This window comes from Nesoenas mayeri, assembly GCF_963082525.1.
Source record: "Nesoenas mayeri genome assembly, chromosome: 6".
In the NCBI taxonomy this organism is placed as follows: Eukaryota; Metazoa; Chordata; class Aves; order Columbiformes; family Columbidae; genus Nesoenas; species Nesoenas mayeri.
The window spans coordinates 23,847,171-23,870,228 of NC_137545.1; the positions used below are offsets into that span (position 1 = coordinate 23,847,171).

At 38.5% G+C, this 23,058-nt stretch overlaps 2 protein-coding genes across 2 annotated transcripts in view; one reads left to right on the forward strand and one right to left on the reverse strand.

Annotated features, from left to right (window-relative positions):
- Window positions 1-224: 224 nt before the first annotated feature.
- Window positions 225-3,252, forward strand: SPC25 (SPC25 component of NDC80 kinetochore complex; the record flags this gene model as incomplete). The annotated part of the gene is made up of 6 exons (XM_080346305.1): window positions 225-378; window positions 467-532; window positions 1,308-1,454; window positions 1,601-1,705; window positions 2,020-2,118; window positions 3,119-3,252. The coding sequence occupies 6 exons, from the start codon at window positions 225-227 to the stop codon at window positions 3,250-3,252; spliced, it is 705 nt and encodes a 234-aa protein (XP_080202431.1).
- A 15,176-nt stretch (window positions 3,253-18,428) lies between these two features.
- The window catches only part of CERS6 (ceramide synthase 6), a gene marked incomplete at both ends in the record, with an annotated part of 114,611 nt that continues 109,981 nt past the window's right edge, over window positions 18,429-23,058 (reverse strand). The window contains 3 exons of the mRNA XM_080346661.1: window positions 18,429-18,590; window positions 19,257-19,280; window positions 20,303-20,459. Coding sequence (XP_080202787.1) covers window positions 18,429-18,590; window positions 19,257-19,280; window positions 20,303-20,459 — 343 coding nt within the window. The remainder of the gene's footprint in view (window positions 18,591-19,256; window positions 19,281-20,302; window positions 20,460-23,058) is intronic.

Here is a 23,058-nt window from a genome sequence, read left to right on the forward strand (position 1 = left end):
GAGAGCCCAGCGCCGGTGTAGGGACGAAAGAAACGCAGCTCCTCCCGCTGTTAGTGCGTGTTGTAGTAACAATAACAGCAACAGCAACTGAGCGGAAGAGGCTTTAATAACAACCCAAGGGGATAAAACCAGCCCTGAAGGTTTATCCTGTGAGTTATAACTGCTGTGATTGTCCTGTGTGTCTTGACACTGTATTTATCCACGTGCATGTTTGTTGCAGCATTATGGCCACTATAAAGACAGAAGATGAAATAATCGTCTTTGAAAGAGAAATGAAAGAGTTTTGGACCAAGTTAAAAAGCATTTATGGCACTGAACAGATCAATCAGACATTAACACTGAGAGATTCGTGCAAGGAGTCCATAAAAGCACTTTCAGGTTAAAAGGCTTCATGTTCCTGTTACCTCTGCTTTTTCCAAGTTATCATTAAACTTCTTCAGATAACTGAAATAACTTTCCATTACAGAGAAATGGTCCAAAAGGCTGAAAGAAGGGGATGTGATGCTTGATAAAATTCAGGACTATAACAATGGTACAGTACTGTTTTATTTATCATGTCTAACACTTCTAAAACTAACTTGATACAACTGAATAATAAGTGTAACTTCATAATTCAAAAGGCAAATAATAACATCAGAATGAAGGCAGAATTAAAACTGAGCATATTTGTGTGGTTATGGGATGTAAATTGCAAGTCAAAAGCAGTTTGTTAGAAAAGTTTGTTGATGATGCAAAATATAAAGATCGGGTAAAAGTTTTCTGTATAGTGTTTTTGGTGCTTAAGTATTTAAAACAACAAAGTACCAGAACTTGCTGACTGCAATAGGAAAAGTAAATTGCTCAGTAAACTTAAATATTGTGAGTTCACCTGTGCCTCTTCCAGAATAATTATAGAATACAGTCAGTGTATAAATTCAGGATTAACTACTCTGAATTTGGTAGTTAAATTCAGAATATCAGGTAAAAATACTTGCAAGTTTAATAACAGTCAGTGTTTCCATTCCTTGCTTTCTGTCAGTTTATTTATCTGTGGACAAGATGCACCATCCTCATGTTTTCAAGATGTACATAGTGCTGGCATCTGACTGAAGTACCTCCCTACTTAGTAGCTTGTCTTTTGAATAGCTTTCACTTTAAGTTTTTATTTGATGCTCTTGGTATAGCTATGCTGACTTTTCAGCTCAGATAGCAAGCATTTCACTAGATTTTATTCAAATGAGTCATCTCAAACTGTGTAGGTAAGTACTAAATAGTGGGGATGTAATTAATCAACTGTATATATTCATATTTTCTTGCCTCCTTTACAGAGATTCTTCAGCAGAGCCAACGGATATCAGAAAATCAAGAGCATTTTAGAGAAATAAAATCTGAAGTAAATCAAAAAGAAGAGCAAAAGAAGGATTTGATTGCCAGCATTCAAGAGGTTAAAGAAGAGTTGATGAAGAGAGAGGAAAGTAAGCAAAAGATAAGAAGTACATTTTACTAATTAGAGGAGGAATTGTTTCAACACTTACTCTTGAAAGGCTTTTCTACTGTTCTACTAAATATTTTTCTGTGCTTGTCTTATGTTTGATATTTACGGTGACTTTTACAATTCTAGTAATATCTTCTAAAAACAAAGCCAATAAGGAGAGAGTGGAACGACTATGCAAGTCTAAAGTATTGTTTGAAGAGCGGCTTGGACTGGAGATACGCAAAATTCACAGTAAGTTTCTGCAGTTTCCATGTTTTCTACGTGCAGTGATACAATGGGGTTAATGTTGGATTGTACAGTGAATAACATACCAGCTTGTACAGCTGAAGAATTTTCCCAGCCCAGGTATTACCATTGTCTCTCCAATGGCAAAACACGGTATGTTAAAACACATTTGTCTTTCAAAGGGACCAGGCTTGCTTAACTTGTAAGTATTCTGAGAATCTTAGGTGAAACTGTAGCTTAATATTGTGATTTTTACTTGTCATTGTGACTCTCCAGCAGAGGGTAATAGTGCTAATTAACTCGATTTGTGTTTGCTTTAGATGAACAGTTGCAGTTTGTATTCAGACACATTGACCACAAAGACCCTGACAAGCCGTTCATGTTTACACTTTCCATAAACGAAAAGGGAGATTATGAAGGTACGTGAATTTCAAATACGTAAGAGGACAGAATCTGATTCCCCTATTTGAAAAAAGCAAAGAGGAGTAAAGTGAAGTTTAGTTGTAACCTTTATCTTCCAATTTCTGAATGAAAAATCATGCAATTGTAATTCTTTTTTAAATGAAATCTCTCTTGTTAATATACAACTGCTTGTTTTTGTTCCCCTCCATTTGTGGAGCTGCTGTTTACTTTGTATCAAGCAAAGCAGGAGAGAGAAGAGATGGTGGGATGGATGGATGCTTCAGTTTGTAGTTTGTTGCTTCTTCCCTTTATGCTGGAGTGAGCGTCTGTGCTGACAGGCATATTTCAACCTGTTTGAGAAGCCTAGAGGGCAGAAAAAACTAGGTTTCCCCTACTGTGGAGGACCCTTACAGTTGAGTGACACAGGAGAAAGGTTAAAAAGTCCAGCATTCCTGTTCCACATGGGTACAACCTTTCAGACCTTACAGCTGGTTTGCAGTACAGATCTTAGGAAGAACTGCAGCAGTAATTTGAGTATTGTGCTGAGTGGCTTCTAGACAGATGTTACTTTTGCTCTGCTACACCTCTAGGTACGGACTGAATAGATTTCTGCTTTTACCAATTCAAATCTCAACTGTGCTGATGTTAAAAGTTTATCACATGCTGGGCTCCATGTGTTTTCAGACTGCCTGCCTGCAGAGCAACAAAAACCTTTAGGAGAACGTTTCAATTTTTGAACAGGCTATGGATTACTGGAAATTGCTGTGACTATTCAAGCAGCAGCACAGCACTAAGTGGGAGGTCTGGAAATTAAAAAGAAAAAAAAATTGTATTATTTGAGGCTTTGTCTGTGAAAGAAAATAATTTACAAGGTTGCTCAAAAATAATACTGGATGAAGCTAGAACATACAAAGATCACAAACTATACTTGTATTTCATAAGCATAGAAAAACACTAATATTGATTCTTTTTTTTTTATATAGTAGTCTAATCTTTTGGAAACTTCTGTCATTTTAGTGACTTCCTGTACTCCTCCTCTGGACTGTATAGAAGAGTTCCAGCTCAAAGTGAGAGAAACGAACAATTTTTCTGCGTTCGTTGCCAACATCAGAAAAGCTTTCACTGCTTTATCTTATAAACAGTCTGCATAAAGCTGTTTTATACCTCCCTTTCTAGCTGTAGAGTACCTTTTTCTTTCCTTCCTGTATTGTGAAATTATGTATTTATCTGTATCTCACTCTAATTTCTAAATAAAGAAAAATAATGAAATAAGTATTTTAGTCTACTGTCATCTAGAGACATTTTGGATGATTCCTTGAACAACAGTGTAATCAACTACTTCCTTAACTGAATGGCTCTAGACGTGTAAATTCTGATCCAGTAGCAAGTAGCTTAATGATGTAATGACCTCTATCTAGCCACCCCAGGAAGATATAAAAATAAAGTATTCCCTGTAACTTATGTCTCTTCCAAAAGCACAGAAGTGTCTTTCAGGTTTGTATGTGGTTAGAATAGGCCTGAAACCTACCAAAATACGGCAGTGGAGATTAGCAATTACTTCAGTTGCCTGTGTCACATGCCACTACCTTAATTTTTACCCTGTCTTTTGCTCTCTGGTGTTATCACTCATTTTTATACATGTAAATTGCTATTTTCCATTTGGTCTGTTAAACTATATATTTTCCTGCCTGTTTCTTGTCTCAATGCCTATTTCTGTTGTCAGTAACAAAACACGTGCTGTTATGGAGTAAAGCTTTTAATAGGAGCAAGTGGGAACTTTGGGATTTCTGATCAAATCAGTACAGAGACCCAAAATAGAACCCTGCTGTACCCCAGAGGTTCCTGGCTCCTGCAGCTCTCAGCTGGGCAGAAAAACCTGAAACTAGAACTGCAGTGGTGAATGAGTGACACTCAACCTTGGTGTGTTATTTGGTGTGGTTTAGAACAGACTAGTCAGTATGCTTTATGTAATAAAGTGTGTTGTAGTAAGCTCCTATTTATCATTGTCATTGGAAATCTTAAGATCTGGCAAAGCCTGAGGTATAATGTATTAAAGTATGGAATACAGTAGTTACTGATAAGCTGCAAGATACACAGATGATTTATCAAGATGACTATTACTGCCACAGTACTCAGTTTTTATTATAACTAATATTTTTCTGTATTGTTTGTAAAGCCTTTACCTTTTCACAAAATATTTAAACTGACAGCTGCAACAAGAAAGAAAACTCTTCATTTGATAATATAGCATAGTTCAAATTCACTTGAATTGAAAACTAATGATCTCTCAACACACAAATACCTAAGTACATAAAAATGAAATATAGTGTAGAGAGTAAGAATACCCAGCACACTGAAAATTCTGAAAAAGTACTTAGAATTTTAGCATTTTCTAGATAATGAAGTTAACCCTTTAAAATATTTTTCTGAAGAATGTTCCAAATTGGTTTTCAATAAAAACAAAACTTTAGACTATTTTATGTGAAAATTCTTAATTTAAAATAACTCCCTGTCTCAAAGCACCTGCAAACAAGAGGCCCCCATCTTTCCTGTCAGATGCTAGTCCAGGTAACTTCTTTCAATTTATACAGCATGTACCTACATTAGCATTACATTTTTTCATCAGGAGTGGACTTCTGGAGTGAATCTGATCATCACCATTTTGGTTCACATCTCAAAGGTAAACTGCATTCCTTTTAGATGGCAACTAAACTGGGAGATGCACATATATAATGCATTCCTGTTCCATAGGACAGACCAGACCTGGTCCAAACCAGCATTTGGTGCAGATGTTGGTCTTCCCCTTTGCTAAGGAACTAGAGCAGCACTTGCTGTTCCTACTCTAACCTATAATCTCATGCTTGGGCAAAAACCCCCAAACACCACTGCCCTCAACCTTCCCTTTTTCTTATGCCTTCAGCAGCTGCTTAATACGTAAACTGGGCCATTTAGGCCTGTTTAAACCTGGTGATGCTGACAAGATACTCTTACTACAGTTGAGAATATTGCCCAGCCTGATGTGAACTGTATTTTAAATCACTTGGTTTGTTTAAACAGTACAACTTGCTGGTTACACACAGCCTATGTACTCAGTTTTCTATGAGATGGCTAAAGTGCGTCTTAACAAAAACCAGCAACCCATGTTTGCACATGTTGTCTCCAAAAAGGAGATAACCTTCCCTTTCTTCTTCCCTGTAGGGCATAATTTGCTATTTTCTAAATAATGCATCATTTTCCTTAGTATGCTCTACTGATTTTTTTTTGTTGTGCTACAGCCAGCTATACACAAAACAGGAGCAGTAAGAATGGTAAAGGTGCCAACTGACTACATTACAATTTTAGAACAGAATAGCAGAGATTACCAGGCATTTCTAAAGTGACATCTCAATGAAATACATCCTCAATTTCTGCCCTGTCCATAAACCCCACGTACTCTCTGAGAATCTCATAACCAACAACACAACAAACAGATGCACAGGCTGGGAGAGCGCCTTCAAGTACTGAGTCCAGTTGCTCAGTAGCAGATTTTGCCTCTTTTTCAACCATACTGACAGGAATATTTAAACAGCATGTATTCCTTTCAATTAATTGCTTCTACCACCAAAAGAATGCTGTACACACTTCTGTGTAGGTCAGCCAGCAGTTAAAAAAAAAATGCATTCAGCCAGCTCTCTCAGTTTCCCCCAGGAGCTACCGACTGCTGCATTACCCCAGTTGGTCGGTATCTCTTCTTCTCTCCCTTCCTTGGACAGAAGCCCTCACTTCCATGCCAGAAAGCCTGTCCCTTCCGGCCTCTCACTACTGGCATTGCCCCTGTGTCCAGAATGACTGTGTTCATTTTGAAGCACAGTCCTGCCCTTTTCCACCTGCCTGTGCCAAGCAGCTCTCAGCTGCTCTGGTAAGTAAGAACTTCAGGATGATCAACCAAGTATCTTAGAGCTGTGAATGGAAGCAAAAAGACAGGCAGTCCGCAGCCACCTCATTTCTGTGTTTTCAAATGGAGCTATTTATTCCTTAAGAGGGTAGATACTGCTCAAATGTACTCTGTAGCATATCTGACTTGATCATCATCTTCACAGGAGAAAAGAGTTGAAACATGCCCTAAATAACAAAGACAAATGCTCAGACTTACTGCCATTTTCTTTTCATATTCATCTCAGGAATGAGCAGTTCGTTTATTGCTTCTAAAAAAATAACTTTGCCAATATTGCCATGCACGGAACATAAAATATATGACAACCACTGCACTGGAATTTACATTCCTATGAATTATTTGCTTGAAAAGATCACGTGCTTGGTTGTAAATGTTCTGTTCATATGCCTAAAGCAAGAAGTTTGAAATGTTTATTGTGTGTATTTTAAACCTTTATAGCTCCTTTTGGAGCTTGAATAATCAGTTTGCTTATATTTGTCAAGGCAAATCAGATGCAGATCTCACTTACCCTAAAACAGAGCCAGGCATTCCAAAAGCTAGGAAAGTGTACACAATACATTTGTTTCTTTGCTTATTATAAAATATGAAGTAAAACTGGCTTGTGACATCCCTAAACCAGCCTTTATGTTAGCTGAAGATCTGTCTTAAAATCTTAAAACCTTTGTGCCTTTATTAAATGCAGTTAGTGCTTACAGAATTTCACACATCTGGATCCAGAGTAATTTGGAATTTTCTATTTGTTATGAAGCTGCAGAATACAGAGATATCCGATAATAGTACAGACAACAAGGATAATACTATATACTGACCCAACAGATACATTAATTGGGAGCCCAGTGTACAAGATAGCATACAGTTCAGACTGAAATGCCCCAAAGAACATATGGGAAAGCTCTTGAGCTCAAAAGCAATATGCAGCTTACGGACTGTGAGACACAACCAACCTGCCCCTCCAGCCGCTGCTCCTGGCCCATCTGTTAGCAGGATCAGGTTTATCTTAAGGCAGACACAGATTTTAGTGAAGGTCAGCGAAGGCTCTTCCTTTTCATGAATCAGTTTGCCTAACCCTGAATGTTGCTTTCCCTTTCAAACTGCTGACCTGTACTTAGCTACCAAGGGTCCAGCCTGAAATGTGTGGTTCACCAACTAATGCTGACTGTACAGAAAATGGCTGAGGTACTGGTGCTGAGCACCCCATCAAATTTATCTCATAATGTAAAAATCTGGAAAAAAGGTATTGAATTTATCAGATATTGGAAATACACTGTGAATTTAAGGACTGCTGGGAAGACAAAATAGTATTAAACATTAATAACATACGTACTAAATGCATTCAATCACAATTGGTTTTGTATGCTAGCTGGAGGGCGAATTTGAAAAGAAATCAAATTACTGCAAGGGTCCTACCAGCTAACAGAACAGTTTTAATACACACCTACTCAACCAAGAGTGGAGGTGGTTAAGCTGAGTTTGTTGATATTTTTCATAAACCCTCTTGGATGTTGCTAGACATTTTAAAACGCAAACAAACAAGTAATGGCTACACTTGTAAAAATTAAGAAAGACAAGAAGTTATGCTTTGCTTCTGTCATATTCCAATTGTGTTATATTACTTGCTGTATTCTGTAATGCTTCAATAAACTTTTTGCATTTATTCAGTACCTTGATATTGTCTATATCAGTCCTGTCATTTTAATTCTCTAAAATCACTGCGAACTCATTTATGAGTGATTTATAACATTTTAAAGCCTTGCCAAACCTGATATAACAAATGTGCACACATAAATCACTTAGTCCCACAGGCTAAGATTATAGTACATTTTTAACTGTATGAATAAACCATACTAAGTAATTATGGTAATAACTCTTACCTTTTTGAAAGCAATATTTGCAATCCAATTACACAGAGCTTGACTGCTGAATAGGATTGTATGCCTGAAAGGTTGGGGGGAATGGCTCTGATTGCCAGACAGTGAGCCTCTATTCTTCTTGTCCTTCTTATTATCCCTAATCACTCTAACAATTACGCACAATGAACCGTTTAGAATCTTGAGCTTATAAACATGTGGTTCCAGCAGAAGCAGAGGTAACGAAGCCTGATTTCCTACAGACCTGTGAGTTTGTGCTTATATGGTACCATTCTCTTCACTGCAACATCCCAGCTCTTCTTCACCGTCTTCCTCCTGGACCAGGGCCAGTGCCACTCCCCAGTTACGCTGGTTCAGCCTCCACTTGGCTGCTGCTCAAGCTGCAAGACAAGGGCTGTGCTCTGCTTACCCTTCCTCCAGGGCAGAGCATTGACCTGTGGTTCACTCCTTTACCTGGCTGCTGATTTTTAGTACACTGTAAGAACAGTGATAGCTGCAACACAATCTCCTTTTCAATTTGAGGTAACTGAACAATGGGTTCAAAAGTTGTCAGGGAGACCGACAGACTATGCTAAAAATAGTGTTTAATCATGCAAGTGCCTAGTGGTTTTTTATGTGACCTTATATATATTTCAAAGTGAGTATGCACTGAAATGATGAATTGAAAGAAGATACAATTAGTTTTAATTTTATTTCCTTCCTCTTTAGACACAGCATGTTGAACAATGGTAATTGCTATTGACTCACCTGGTCTGTGACTGTTTGATGGGTACCTCTCTTTGGCTGACTTGCCTCAATGGATTCTTTCACACTGGCCATCGGTTCAGTTCTTCACTATCCAGTATCTTCTGCGCCACAGCTTCAGCTGGAATAACTTGCTTGGCAAAGAAACATGTCTGTTGAATGAACATCAACTTTGCATCATTATTGTTTTGATTTAGAAGCATGTTACACTTTACATTGACGGCAATTATCATAAAGGATTCCAGGCACTGAAGAGCAGACTGCGTACATTAGCTTTTTGGCTAAGTGAGGAGTAGCTAGAAGTGGCAGAGGGGTGTTATCATTCAGTCGCAGGCTGGCAGCCAAACAACAAACAGCTCCTGTCTCCCACCTTTCCTTCCCCAGGGAGAAGGAATGGAAAAAGATGAAAGGCTTGTGGGTTGAAATGGAAACATATTTAATAGAATAATAATGAAAAGAGTGATACAGAGCAATACTTAGCCACTGGAACACATGCTCCTCTGCGAGCACAAGTCCAGCAAAACGCAGAGTTCCCGACCGAGCGTAGAGAAGTCACGGGTCAGGCAATGGGAGCAAGAAGCAGGACCCCTCATGGACGGCAGCCATCGAAGAAGAAGGGCCACCTCCAGCAACTTCCCGCTTATACATTGAGCATGATGTTCATGGTATGGACACCTCATTGATCAACCTGGATGTCAATTTAGGTGCTGTCTCAGTATGTTCTCTCCCAGAGACTGTCTTGCACCTGCAGCTGTACAGTTGGAAAGTCCTTCATCGCATTGGCAGCAGTCAAGATATCGGCGAGTTCTTCATTTTTTAATACCAAATCCCAAACACTGGAAAGCCACTGGAAGAAAACATTAACCCTGTCCCAGGGTGCTATCTTATTACTCATGAAATCCAAAACAAAATCCAAAACTGAATCCAAAACAAAAGACCATGCTAGCTACTAAGAAGAAAAAATTCTAACTGCATGGAAAATTACCTCATTCACCTAACCCAGCACAGGCTAAGTTAAAGCACAACACATTCATGTAAATTCTTACCTCAGAGCTTAAAAATAATAACAGGCAAATAACTAATACATTTTTTTCCAAATGAAGCTAATGAGATAAACTTGCTTGTCTAACTCCAAGTCTGACATAGCCCCATTAATGGAAAGACAATGCAGCAAACTGGTAACTGTATTCTTTTAACATCAGTTGTCAGTATTGACATGACTTACTGGTCTGTATTTTCCTACACTCTGTGCAAAGGCAGACAAGCCATCTGATAAAATAACATTTCTAATGCAGAGAGGGAAAACCTCTTCTGACATGCAATCCTCATTGCTGTCAACTGCAATTGTGCAGCAATTCCCTGTCATTTTAGGCTCCAGCCTAAGGTTAGTCCACAATTCTGACAGTCTGCTTGGGACTGTTTACAGTAGGCACCACCTTTACTAAGTGCTTTGTTAATGGAATCATAATGAATCAAAATACCAAATTTACAGTCAACATTCATGCAATTTACATGAGAAAGCTGGTTTACTTTCCTCAGCTGTTTTTGCTGAAGTTTCCCTCAATTGTCATTTCTCAACCATACTCTTTGGTTCAGAACACACATTAAAAATTTGCATCCAATCTTGCTTTTGATTGTGCATTAATCCTATCCAGCTGCCAGCTGATGTCACTGTTAGCAGTCCATTTTTCCTCTTCCAAATGATATAGTTAGCATTTTAGAGTAGTTACATATCAAATCTTACAGATGAGCTCTTATATAAGAACTCTTCCATGTGACACAGTTCAGTGTGTGCTGGATGCTTGGACTAGTTGCAAGAGGAGCACAGCTCATCATAGTTAAACTATGAACAATCTCAATGGTTCACATGCTCTTTATTGAACAATATTGATTTATTTGAAAAACTGGATTCAATTACTAGGATATTGCTATGAAAGGGGAACAGCTATCTAAAGAACTTCATGTGAAGATGAACCTGCTTCTAGACTGGACAGCAGTCCCAGCTGCCTCTTACATCCACCTGGTCCAGCTGGTACCACAACTCAGGTCATTGCTGAAGGACCAAATGTTGGAACCACATTTTAAGCAAACTATGCTACTAATGTGCAAGTCCTTTTCTGGACCTGGCATATGGATTAGGTTGTCCCATAAAATAACAGCTATAGCCACTGATCTCACTTGGAGATTGTTCAGTAAGAAAGTGCATATAAAAATGAGATAAAGTAACATCTAAATGTTTTGGCTGAATTGAGTTTAAATTAAAATTCGATGAGGGACTATACAAATATACCTGTAAAATAGCAAGCCTTTCTAGTAGGAAGCAGCTTTTTCAAAAATACTGTAGAGAAGTAACAATGACTAAAATTACTATTATTGGGAGTTCTAATGAAAGGGGAGGCTATCTTTAAAACAAACCCAGAAACAGGACAGAAAGTTGCTAGTTAGGTTAATGCAAGAGGGAGCTCATGTAATTTTAATTAAGGATTGCATTCCACCTCTGAATTTCATTACTATTTTTTCATGTGTGGAGACTGCAAGAAACACTACTAGCATGCAGTTGTACAGGACCCTTACTCAGTCTTATTTTGGAATGAGTGAAAAATAAGCTGCATAGCATTTCCTAGGGAGGGGACCTTACACCTGGAAGTGTTTAAAAATATCAGAGGTACAATGATGTTATTCAGATGTTTAGGAAAGGGTATTAATTTGGGAATGTAAATATATGTTGTCAGCAAGTAGCTTTTAAAAGTACCTTACCTTTTCATGTAATTAGTGAACTATAGCACTCACATTACAAGCTGGTCATGCTGCTCTTACAGAATAATATTTGGTTTTATATTGCAGTTTGCAGTGACTAAAAGAGCTAATGGTCGTGTCACATCTAAACAACTACATTTGAAAGTCAGAACCCTACAAACACCCCAGTGTTGCACACGGCTCTGCATTTAAGCAACCCCTCTACCAGGATCACCAACGGCCCAGCACACTCAGGGCTGAAGACAGGTATAAAACTTTCCTCAATTGTGTGTCATCCGATAGCAATAAACTTGCCTTCTAAGGCAGAAAAGGCATGTGAGCCTTACCCATGCTCTCTGCTCCCCTGCATGGCGGAGAGGCCTCCAGTGAGCAGTTGTCTGAGAAGGGGCAGGACTAGCATCCTGCAGCACAGGGTACAAAGAGGAGCAAAAAACCAGCATAAATTAGGGAATCAGCGACCCTCCACCCACAGTAGCAGAACCAGGACTAACAGGGTGGAATGGAAATCCCTCCACACAAGCTCCCAGCCTCTGTCCATCACAGCATGACGAGCCACCAAGTCACATGGCAATTTGCCCATCTGGCACAGTTTCACATTTGGATTCCTTCCACTCACCTTCTGTACTGCAGGAGACTCTGTCACCACCTTTTAGCTCTTCTAAAGCAGCACAGACCTCATATCTTCTTCTTTTGAGAACCACCGTGCTTCTTGTACAGAGGCACCTTTACAGACTTAAAGGCAGCACACGAAAAATTTTCGCACTTTTTCACATAATCCTTAGCTATTTTCCATACGCAGTGGCTCTCTCTTGTGCTATGTAAGTTGAGGGGTAAATGTGGAATAGGAAGCAAAAGACATTAGACATGCAACTGGGCAAATTTCCAAATTTCTTCAATAAACAAGGATTTAAATGTCATATTAAATACAGTAAAAGATTCTCCATATATTTTCATGGGGACATATTAACAACTACAGTAATTAGTTCTTTAAATACAAAGCAAATCCCCAGGTTTACTTCTCTTCTGGAGGCAAAACTTCAACTGATGTGTGGAGATTCCTATATAAATGGTATTTGTGTTATGAGAACGGTTGCCTCAATTTTCTGCCGAAGTGGTAAGAATGTATTCATGCATCCCATTTCTAAACACTTCCTTCTTTTAATGCTGCACCAGAGCCTGCCAGACAATGGTATTTTGTAGGCTTTACTTTGGTGAGTGTATGAAAGCAATTCCAGCTCAGTGCATTGTTACACAAAGACAGCTCCTTGTTTATATGAGAAACCAGCAAAACCCTTTATCCCTCTTCCTTTTAACAGTAGTGAAAAAACATAGAATCCTATCATAAATAAGCCAGCAGATGTGGTCTAACTCTAATGGTAGAGGTCTGAAAGATGCGGCTTCCTTGGCAAAATCAAGAGCTGCAGCTTCTACTCAGAAGAACCATTGCACAAGAGTGGCCCTTGCTTATTCTCTCACTTCCAGAACTGGTTGGTAGGTGGTGCTTTGCTGACTGACAGTTTAGCCTGAAACACTGGACTGAACATCTACTTTTAAGGAACTCTGACTACCTAGACTGAAAAAGGACAGTTTTTCCAAGGTGGACCCAGCTGGACATTCAGTAATTATTAACATGCAAATTTTTACTTTTTAAATTCTAGTAAAATGGTTTTTTTAAATAAAAATATTTGAATTTCTATAGACAGAACTTATCCTTCTAACACTTACTGTTACAGGTTCATACCAGAAGTAACATCAAATACTGTAGTGATGAACTCAGTAAAGACCTACTTGAATCTGCTCTAAAAATGCTGGAGTCTGCAGTGTGGATAACATTTTTTGAGCTAAAACAAATGAAAATATTGTTTGCATTGCATTTCATGGAAAAGAGAAGAAAACCGACACTACATTCCTAATACTTATGTTTATTATGAAAGTGTCTCCAAATCAAAATAGCCCACAATACTGATTGGTTCCAGAGATTTTATGAGGAATAATTATTTTCCATATTAAAAAAACCAAAACCAACCAAGTAAAACACAAATTAACTCTCAAAGTTCTACACAACAGCTATACATGAAAGGACTTCTAGCTAGCACATCACTGTGTCTGGGACAGTGGAGTTCCTACACATCACTGCATTTCTGAGAGAGTTGCTCAAGCACAGGATTGTCATGAAAACACAGGTGAAACAGTGTCATCTGCCTCACCCTGACTTGCAGCAGGCAGCCAACATGCACAGTACGGTATGAGAGCTCGTGTACAAAAGTTAAACCCTGGGACTGCAAGAAGCTGAAGCTCAACAGAAACCAGAGAACGTGTTTTGTTGCACAGATCATTTTAGGTCATGTAAGACAATTGTTTTGGTCTTTGCCCAACATGCGTGGTCACTGACCCGGCTCCTAAACATAACTTCATAGTATTTCATCCAGTTTTTAAACTGAAAGCCATTTTAAAGACAGAATTCTGTAGAGACGCACTCAAACACTGTGTTTTCATTGCAACTACAATCAGAAATTTTTACAATTTAAAGGCTATATACGTACACCACTTTTCCAAAGTTCCACTAGTGCTTTTTAAAAGGAAAGGAAAAAGAATAAGGTTGTTTTACTGAAGTTCCCATTAGTTCCCCATTCCAAACCAAAACCAGTGAAAACAAGTAATACAAACTGGTTTTGCTTTATTGTTTAAAGGCAACTGTAATTTGCAGAACACTGAAGTTCGGCCTACTAAGGTCTACATTACAAGAAGGGTAAAAAGTATTCGATATCTCCTCTCACACAAGTGTCAGAAGAAGTAGACAACAGGAGACATACAAAAATGAGTTGTAGCAAAGAGATTAAAAAAATACCAAATCATCAACTGTAGAAAACCAATGTTAGCCCATAGTTCTCTGAGAAGAGGAAAGGCTGCAGTAATGAGAAGATGAATGGAACAGGCATTAGGCTTCCTACTAAAATACTCTGTGTAAGACACATGTTGTGTCTAAATCAATCTGTGTTGATTGTCATTGACATTTGCTGCGGGGTAACAGCTTTCGCCACCATGTCCTTTTCAGAATCAGAAAGTGATTTTCCCTTGAAACAGATATGGATTTAAGACACAAATCACTTCACTGTAAGCAAAGGTTTAGTGCAGGTACTTGGGACTCAGAAAAAGGATTTAGCATTGGCAGTCACACAGAATGGTCACAGGCTGAAACAGGAGCATATGAAGCTGTGACACCTGTTCCAATTCTGCTGGAATCATTAAATAAATAACACATAGAAAAAACTACAAACTGGCAATAAGGAAACAGCATGGGACACTTTGGTACTTTAGAACTAGCACTACTGAACATTGATCAAGATCCAAAAGACTCGAACGTCCACCCTTGTTGTTTAGTCAGATATTTCTACCATTTTCTGCAATGTTTGGTTTTAGTTTCTTATGCAAAAATCCTCACCATATATTTTCCTTTTGGTACAAAATATGTCAATATGGGAAACAGTAAACAAAGGGAGACCTGAAACTTACTTTACTATATTCTGGGCTGGCTAGGAGAGAAGACAAATACTTACTATTTATTAATAAACTCTAAATACCATTTCCTCATTTTTCTACTTCAACATCTCAACCACTGGGTCATGTACTGTACTATAAAAAGAGAGCACAGAAGTTAGAAGACACAGAGGTTACAGAGTACAAACTCTCATTTCTAAAATGACTAAAATGACAATTCTACAAAAGGTATGAATATACAGAACCTTTTAAGATCTCGCATTTACCATGAGCCATGCGAATAATTTCAATCAATTTTCTGGAATATGTGTGGTCATCCTCTAAATACTTGATGGCATCCAAAAGCACCTTGCAAAGCTCTTCAGCAGAGAAACAAACAAATTCAGATTAAAAAAAAAAATAGTTGCATGACATTCTCTTTGCAGAGTAGAAGATGAAGTCGAAGTTTTGACATCCATTGGTTAAAACAATGAATCAAAACATATTGCTATGTGTGAGTTCTAAAAACACTTGGTCCATCCCACTAAAGACAGAAAAAAATGGTATGAATTTTTTATTTCCATTAAAAAAATGTAGTTTGAAAGTTTAATGATTGTTCAGCATAGTGAAGTTCTCAGTGCTTCATTACTCTTATCCTATTTCAGCAAATCTTTCATCTCACCTGTTTCCCACACAATTCTGTATTAAGTTTATTCTAGGCTGCTAAGAAGGGACTCCAAAAAGCCAGGTTTATAGGAGAGAAGTCACTGGGACTCAGCTGAACCATGGTAACTATGTATATGCTTTAGCCCATGACAGGTGCACCTGAACCTCAAAGGAATAGTTTCAATCCCAGCTGCATGTTTTAAGAGTGAGGGTACACTAACAGCATCTGTAGCCGTGACAGTAAATCATCTCCAGGGCTGTACCTTGATTGTACATCTGAGGCAACACTAGAGAGCACAACTGGGGAGGACCAACAGGGACAAAAGGTCTCCTGCCTCTGGCACAGGGATTGGTTTTGGGAACTGCTCTCTGCCCAGAAACGTTACAGTACTATTACATGTTATCTATGTTGCGTATGTTGATAGTTCAGAGCAACATTCTGTTCCCTTGTAAGACAAAATATTTTGCCAAAATGCCATTTCTTTAACCATCTTTGCAGAAGGGAAATGCTCCAATAGAGGTAGTAATCAACAGCATGAAATAGGTGTGTTGAGATTGTTATTCTCAGTCATCATCTTAGCAGGTCAGATTTCAGAAATTATAACATTCATTCAATATATCCCAGGATAGTTTTGTTTTAAAATCTTGGTTATTGACAGTAACTATTAAACAACTGCCACCTCAAATACTGAGGATGGGATACTTTCTGCCGCAATCAGTGTATTTTCACATGTATAACCTGCCTTGCAGATAACTATATGAAATTAGAGGCACAGGAGACAGATGAAAAAAATTAGAGGCAGAGAAACTGTTGAGAGAGAAGGAGATTTAAATAAGACTCCATTGCTCCCTCACAGTACACTCATGGATGCAGAAGCTATGCAGCAGCTGAATTACATTACCTGGCTTTTTCAAAAGATGCTCTGTGGGTAGTAAAACTGACAACTCTTCTTCCACGATTTACCATTTTCAGTTTTCTTACCTCTATGGTCTAACTAAATGGAGGTAATATTTTCATTCATGCCATTCTGCCCCTACTTTCAGCACATCTTTTGCTAACTCACAAGGGTCTTTAGAGATAATAAAGGTTTCAGAAGTTTTCAAAAGTGACCAGTAGAATAGGACAAATCTCAGTTTTTCAAAAGAAAGAAGTGGCAACACAACTTTCTTCACTGGAGTCTGTATAAAATAGAGCCTTTAAACATGTTTTATGTCATTAGAAACCATCCATATTTTGCTATTTGCATAGGTGGAAGGAATCAGAAAGATTTCCTCACTTAGAGTTCCAGCTGAACACAGCACTCCAATCCCTTTGTATACAGAAGACAACCTATTACATTTTTTCCTGGTTTGTTCCTTCCCTTTTTTTATTACTTTTTTCCTTTTTTTTTTCTTTTTTTTTTTTTTAAATTTTTATTTATGTATAAGTCTTTGGTCTATAAGCACATTGGTTCTGTGTGCACATACACAATACTGTTGAAACAGTAGGTTGCATAGAGTCTTTTACCCAAGAACCTCACAGACTTCTGGCACTGCTGTCACAAATCGCAGGAAAGTGTCTTGCAAGAGCTGTATGTTCCTTAGCATGCTACATCAAACTATGACCCAGAGACTGGAAGAAGTGTGTACATAATGTCTAAAAATATGTTTATTTTGGGTGTTACTTTTTCTTCTTTGGGACACAGTTTGTAAATCTTGGATGAAAAAGGAGAGCAAAATTATTTTACAGACACCCTTAATTTTATTTCCAGAGGTGATGAGAATTCAAAGTTTGCTGTGAATTATGTTAATTCAATTTTGCTCAAGTTTTCATGCATTTAAAATAAACTACTTCTAGTGACGTATGACATTCTGCCTTCTCTCTCTTCACCCTACCAAGAAAGTAGCAGTAAGAATGATACCTAGACTGAACTGTGTCCGAAGAAGCAATGAACTTTTCATCTGCTGTTTTTTCCATCACATCTCTGCTCTCATCCATCTGAACTTGCAAGCAGAGTTCCAGGAGTGAGGTCTGGATTCACAATGCTGCACATGAATAAACACCTTTCAACATGGAATCTCTGCAAAAAGCTAAAACCTGCAGAAGTCAAAAATTGCAAGGCAAAAGAAAAAAATTGAGCACTGTTAACATCAATGCTTTTGGGTATTTGCACAACTACTCAAGCCTACTTCTAATGTGATAAACCACCAAATTGAATTTTAAGTTATGCTACAGTAATATCCCACAATTACCACAGTTTGTTGTTTGTTTTTTTTTTTTTTCCCCCAAATTGCTAATTGAGCACATTACCTAATATTTAAAATATCAATCCAGTGTTTTAAAACTTTATGTTGGAGGAATGGCCACTGTGATTTGATAGGCAATTTCAAAACCAGCACTTTAAAACACAAAGATAGCAAAAATATCTGAAGCAGATCTATAACCTATAAAGCTATACTCTATCTTACTGTAAGTAACAAATCAAACAACTATTACTTATAGTAGACTCAGTAAAAGCAACAGGGATGGACAGAACAGATCTGAGCATGATGCTCTCCACCACTGAGAATTGCAAGAGATAAAAGTTAAGAGAATGGATATTCCCTTTTGTCCAGAAGTTCCCAAAAGAATACAAAATAAATAATATTTCAAAGACAGTACAAGTGAAAATACTGCTCCCATTGTGTCAGTTACATACACATACAGCATGCCTACGTATACAGAATGGTGTGTTGTCTTCATTCACAAACAGGAAATATGGCAGTGCACTATTAGAATGCTTTGATACTCCTAATTTTTTTCTGATACTGAGATATATGAAGAAACCGCATTCACAACTTATAATTTACTTCCAGCAGCAAACAGTTCATTCTGTTCATGCCTGACAATTGAACTCAAGGATTAATGCTCCTCTGAGGAAGTGCTGCCAGTAAGATACCCATTTGTCCCATTGGCACCGCTGGTTCCATTAGTGGTGACAGTGCTGTGAGGGGTTTTTGAACGAGGTACTGTTTCTTCCTCATCTGAGCTTGACTCAATGTCACTTCGGTCATCCTTTGCTACCTGTAGAATTTGAAAAAGAAGCAAGCAGTAGGTGATTTTAAGGAAACAATGGAGCTTTTTGGTTCAAGCCAGAATCAAAGAATACACACAGTAATACAACAATAGAACAATAATTAAGGATGAAGATCTACTGTAACACATCAGTAACATGTTGTGAAAACACTGCCTATTTTACTGCAGAAATGAAAGAATGGGGTTGGAAGTGAAGAAGTTAGTTAAGATCTGAAGGAAGAAGAATCCTCCATTTTTATGTCATGCATACTCATCTTTAACCCAGTGCCTGTCTTACTGCGAGTGTCTAACTCTGCTCTTGTACCATTTAAATTTTCTCCTGTGCAATTTTTTTGAACTACAAGGTAGAGGACTTATGCTCTCAAGTATGCTTCCTGAATGGTGATAGAGCAGCTGCTTATCCTGCTGACATATATGTCTAAAAAAGGTTGTAACATGATAGTATCCAGATACTATAGACAGAAGTGGGTTTGAATGGTATTAGGCAATGCACAAGTGAGAAGTAGAAATAGCCTTTGAAGACAGCCTTCATTTAAATATATAAACACAAACAATGGACAAAAACACCACATAGAAAGCACAAATTAAAAAACCCCACAAACACTAGTATTGTGCAGAATAAGTCTTTTGGATAGTAAATATGAAGACACTTACATGCAAGGGGTTCCACTTCCCAGCCTTCCAGCACAGCACAAGGGAAAGGATAAACAAGCAGAGTAAGAGAGAGCAGGAAGCACCGTTTGAAGTCACTGGTGTAATTCAGACAGGAGAGCTGAGGCTAACAATTGCTAAAAGCAGAGGAGACTGAAGTGTGGCTTCCAGGCAAAATACAGTTCACGAATGCACTGCCTGTCATACAGAGCACGTGGCAGATTCTGGGCTCTGTCCAGGACAAGGCTGAACTCTCCAGCACATTCACAGAAAGCAGTTTTCTGCAGAACAATCCTATTCACTTTGGGGGCGGTTACATGCCTAAAACATATGCTCATGAGCTCCTTAAGGGGAAACGATATTTTAATATTATATGTAAGTGTCACTTCTATCATGTAAATGTGAGCGCCATATCTGCACAGCAAATGTAATGGGGCTAGCATTTCTGTGAATTGTACCTCCCTGTCAAATGTAACTATGGCAGCAACACACTACATTTTAGCCCGAATGGTCTTGCTGGAGGAATCCTAGAAAGAAAGTACATAGCCCTTTGCAGAACCTCGTTAGTACCAAAACAGGCTGTGATTTGTCACTTTGCCATTAGCAAAGGCAGCAGAATTTCAGTTTGTGTTATTATCACTATCACTACCAGCTGGGAAATGAACACTTAGCTAACAACTGCTATAAAGACAAAAACCAGAATTGGTAGCCCCAAGAAAGTAGTTTGCCTTTATTTTTTTTGTTAATCCAATTTCCCTAATGTAGTTTGGTTCAGTGTAACAGAATATAAAAAAGAAGTGTGGAAGCACATATAAATATAAACACTCTAAAGAGTATATTAACTTATCTGACATTTGTTAGAAAGAGTGGAAAAAAGTTTCCATGAAAGGAAAGAACAGTTTACATGAAACAACATGTGTCTTCAGTAACATGATATGGATTAGAAAGAAAAAGTAACCAAAACAAAAAGTAACCAAAAAGTCAGTGACTCTGTATTGATAATGAAAAAGTTAAAATCATAAACATGAAACAGAACCATGCTGTCTTACCTTGCCCTTTGAAATAGCTTTGTAGGCTGCCTTTATGATTAGGTAAGACCAAAAACAGTGCAGAATTTGAAGAATCACAAGCAACACATTGAAGACCCACAAGGCAGGAAAATTGCCCAGAGCTTCATACAGTTCAAATAATGTTGTGTTTAATATCCTGGAAGAGAAAGGGACAGAAAACTAATGACACTTTCCTTAAGCCAACTATCTAAAAGAAGCCCTTTTTAAATCAAGGTGACAAGTACTTGATTAGATGGGATCACACATATAGCTGGTTCTCAAAGTAACAGAGACTCTGACTGAATCACACAGGTGTCTCCAGAAACACCAAAATCTTGCTTTTAGTGTTTAACTTCATTTTGCAAACATCACCTACAGAAAACAAAGATCCTCAGTGTGCATTCTTTTTCCATTTTATAAAGCTGGCAGGTGGTGTTTGTCTCAAATACCTCCTTCCCTGATTAATAACAAAGATTACTTCATTCCTTTTTTTTTTTTTTTCAAATCAAGCTTTTCCATCTCAACTGCTTCCAGTTAGGGTTTGGTGCCCCTGTATTAGGACAGGGTAAAAGCATGTAGGGGACTCTTACACCGCAGTGCAACGCACATGCAGCACCATATTCTTCGAACCACGCTTCCAGGCTGTGACAGCGAGCTGCAACCTGTACCACATTACACCAGACACACCTGTACCAAGAGCAGGGCAATGCTTCCTGGCTATGCCCAGCTGAAGCCCTCTCTCCCAAACCCCATCTCAAAGCCAAGGGGTTCATGTTGGTGTTTGTACACAGCTCAGGATGCCTTTGCCCCCCTGGTATCAGTGACACGAGCGATGTGCTATGCAGAACCAAAACCAGACCAAGACCATTCAGTCAAAGCGAGGCTTCAGCAGCTGTAAAACCATGGCACACACGTGGCAGGATTCAGCCTCTTAGAGGGTTTTCTAAGAATGGGTGGAGGCTTTTGCTGAGTCTTCCAACAGAAACTCTTTAGTGGAACCTCAGCACCAACAGGAATCTGAGGTCAAAATAATCAACCAGTGAAGGGACTTAACCCTGGACCTTGAACATCCTGAGTGTCTGTACTAACTACTAAGGCAGCTCTGGTGGCCACTTTTTGCACAAAATCCAATTTGCACACCACTTAAGTACAAGTAAGAGCCAGGTTTAGCAGTCACATACAGGAGAGGTGGACAATAGGGATACTTTGGGGCAGCAAGGCTTGGGTGCCATGTCAAAGAAATGTGGGCAGTACTAGGCATTTGAACCAAGTTTTTGAGAATCAGCATTTCAGATGGACGCAGTAACAGTGATGTTACAATAGGACTTCTGAAGCTTTGTGAATACAGCACTAATCATTCTGTCCAAGTACTCCGCCATAGCAGACAATTTCCGACCTCAGCAAACAGCCTGAGAGTAGAGAATGGTCAACAGACAGTAGAAACAATGGCATTTTTGGAAACAAATAACCATCTATGAATGCCTGTTACTTAGGGGGAGAAAAAGGTGGCAAGATGAGGATTTGTCAACCTCCATCTGTTTTCCCTGCTGTGTAAAAATGCATTAAAAAGTCCATTGGCTTTATGTTCTTTTTTGGTTTTAGATTAACTGTCACCCGCTGACGTGCCACTAGATGGCACATTTCATCAGCAAACTGCTGCACCCACTGGGTCTGCAGTCCGGAGGGGCCTGGGGGCTTTGTGGGGGCTGCAGAACAGCCCAGCTCCACCTAAAACTTCACAGCACTGGGCTCGGCTGTTTAAAAAGCCAGCACATTTGCTTATTCCATCACATCCTTTCCAACAACATAAAAATCAGCTCAAGTCGTATTAATAAGTAGTATTAATAAGAAGCATGTACAGACAGCAAAATCAGAATATATCATTAAGTGATAATGATTTACATGTATAAAACAGCACTGGTCAAAATCAACCAGTTATTTCTAAGATATTGGCCTTAATAATGTAGTGCATTTCATAATAAATTTTCTACCTTTTTATTTTTGCCTTCTTATGCTAAACTGCATGTTTGCTTCATAATTTATTGAGAAGTGGATGTTTTATAGCCTTACTATACAGCTGTGTTTTTACTCTGTCTTCTGTTTATGAAGTGTACTCTAGAAAAAGAAACTGTTTTCCAGTTTGCAAAAACCTCGTCATATTATTGCTTCTGTCAGCTAAAACCCCTCAGTCTCAGCTTTGTGTAATCCACTCTGCCAATGGTAGCACAGCAATACCCCCTTGATAATTCAAGGGGACGCTCTCATGCATATCAAAACACAGCTGTAGTCAGCACTGTTTTACTTCACCAGCACTTACTTCAGTTCCAACCACCATATCAAATTCACACTTGAAATCAACAACTCCTGTACATAAAGCTATGTAAAGCTCACATCCAACTGTCTTTGTCTAACATTTTATATGCTCCAGAATTGTAAATCCAGTTTCTACACACTTCTGTTTATATTTTCATTCACTGGATCAAATTCACCCCTGGGAACTTCCATAGCAGTCAAGTAAAAAAAGTAGCATTGGAGATGCAGATGGTCTGTTCTTGTAGAAGTCTAAAATATCAGGAAGACAGCAAGGCCAAAAAGAGTGCTTCTGGTTCCAAAAGCAGTTTCACCATGCAAATGACTCATCTACTGCGTGTTAGGTATGGGAAATAAGCCTTCATTGAAAAAGCAGACCTCTTTCTCACCTGCTTGCATCCAGCAAACTAAGGACAGGATTGGAACTCTCCATCAAAGCTGCATAA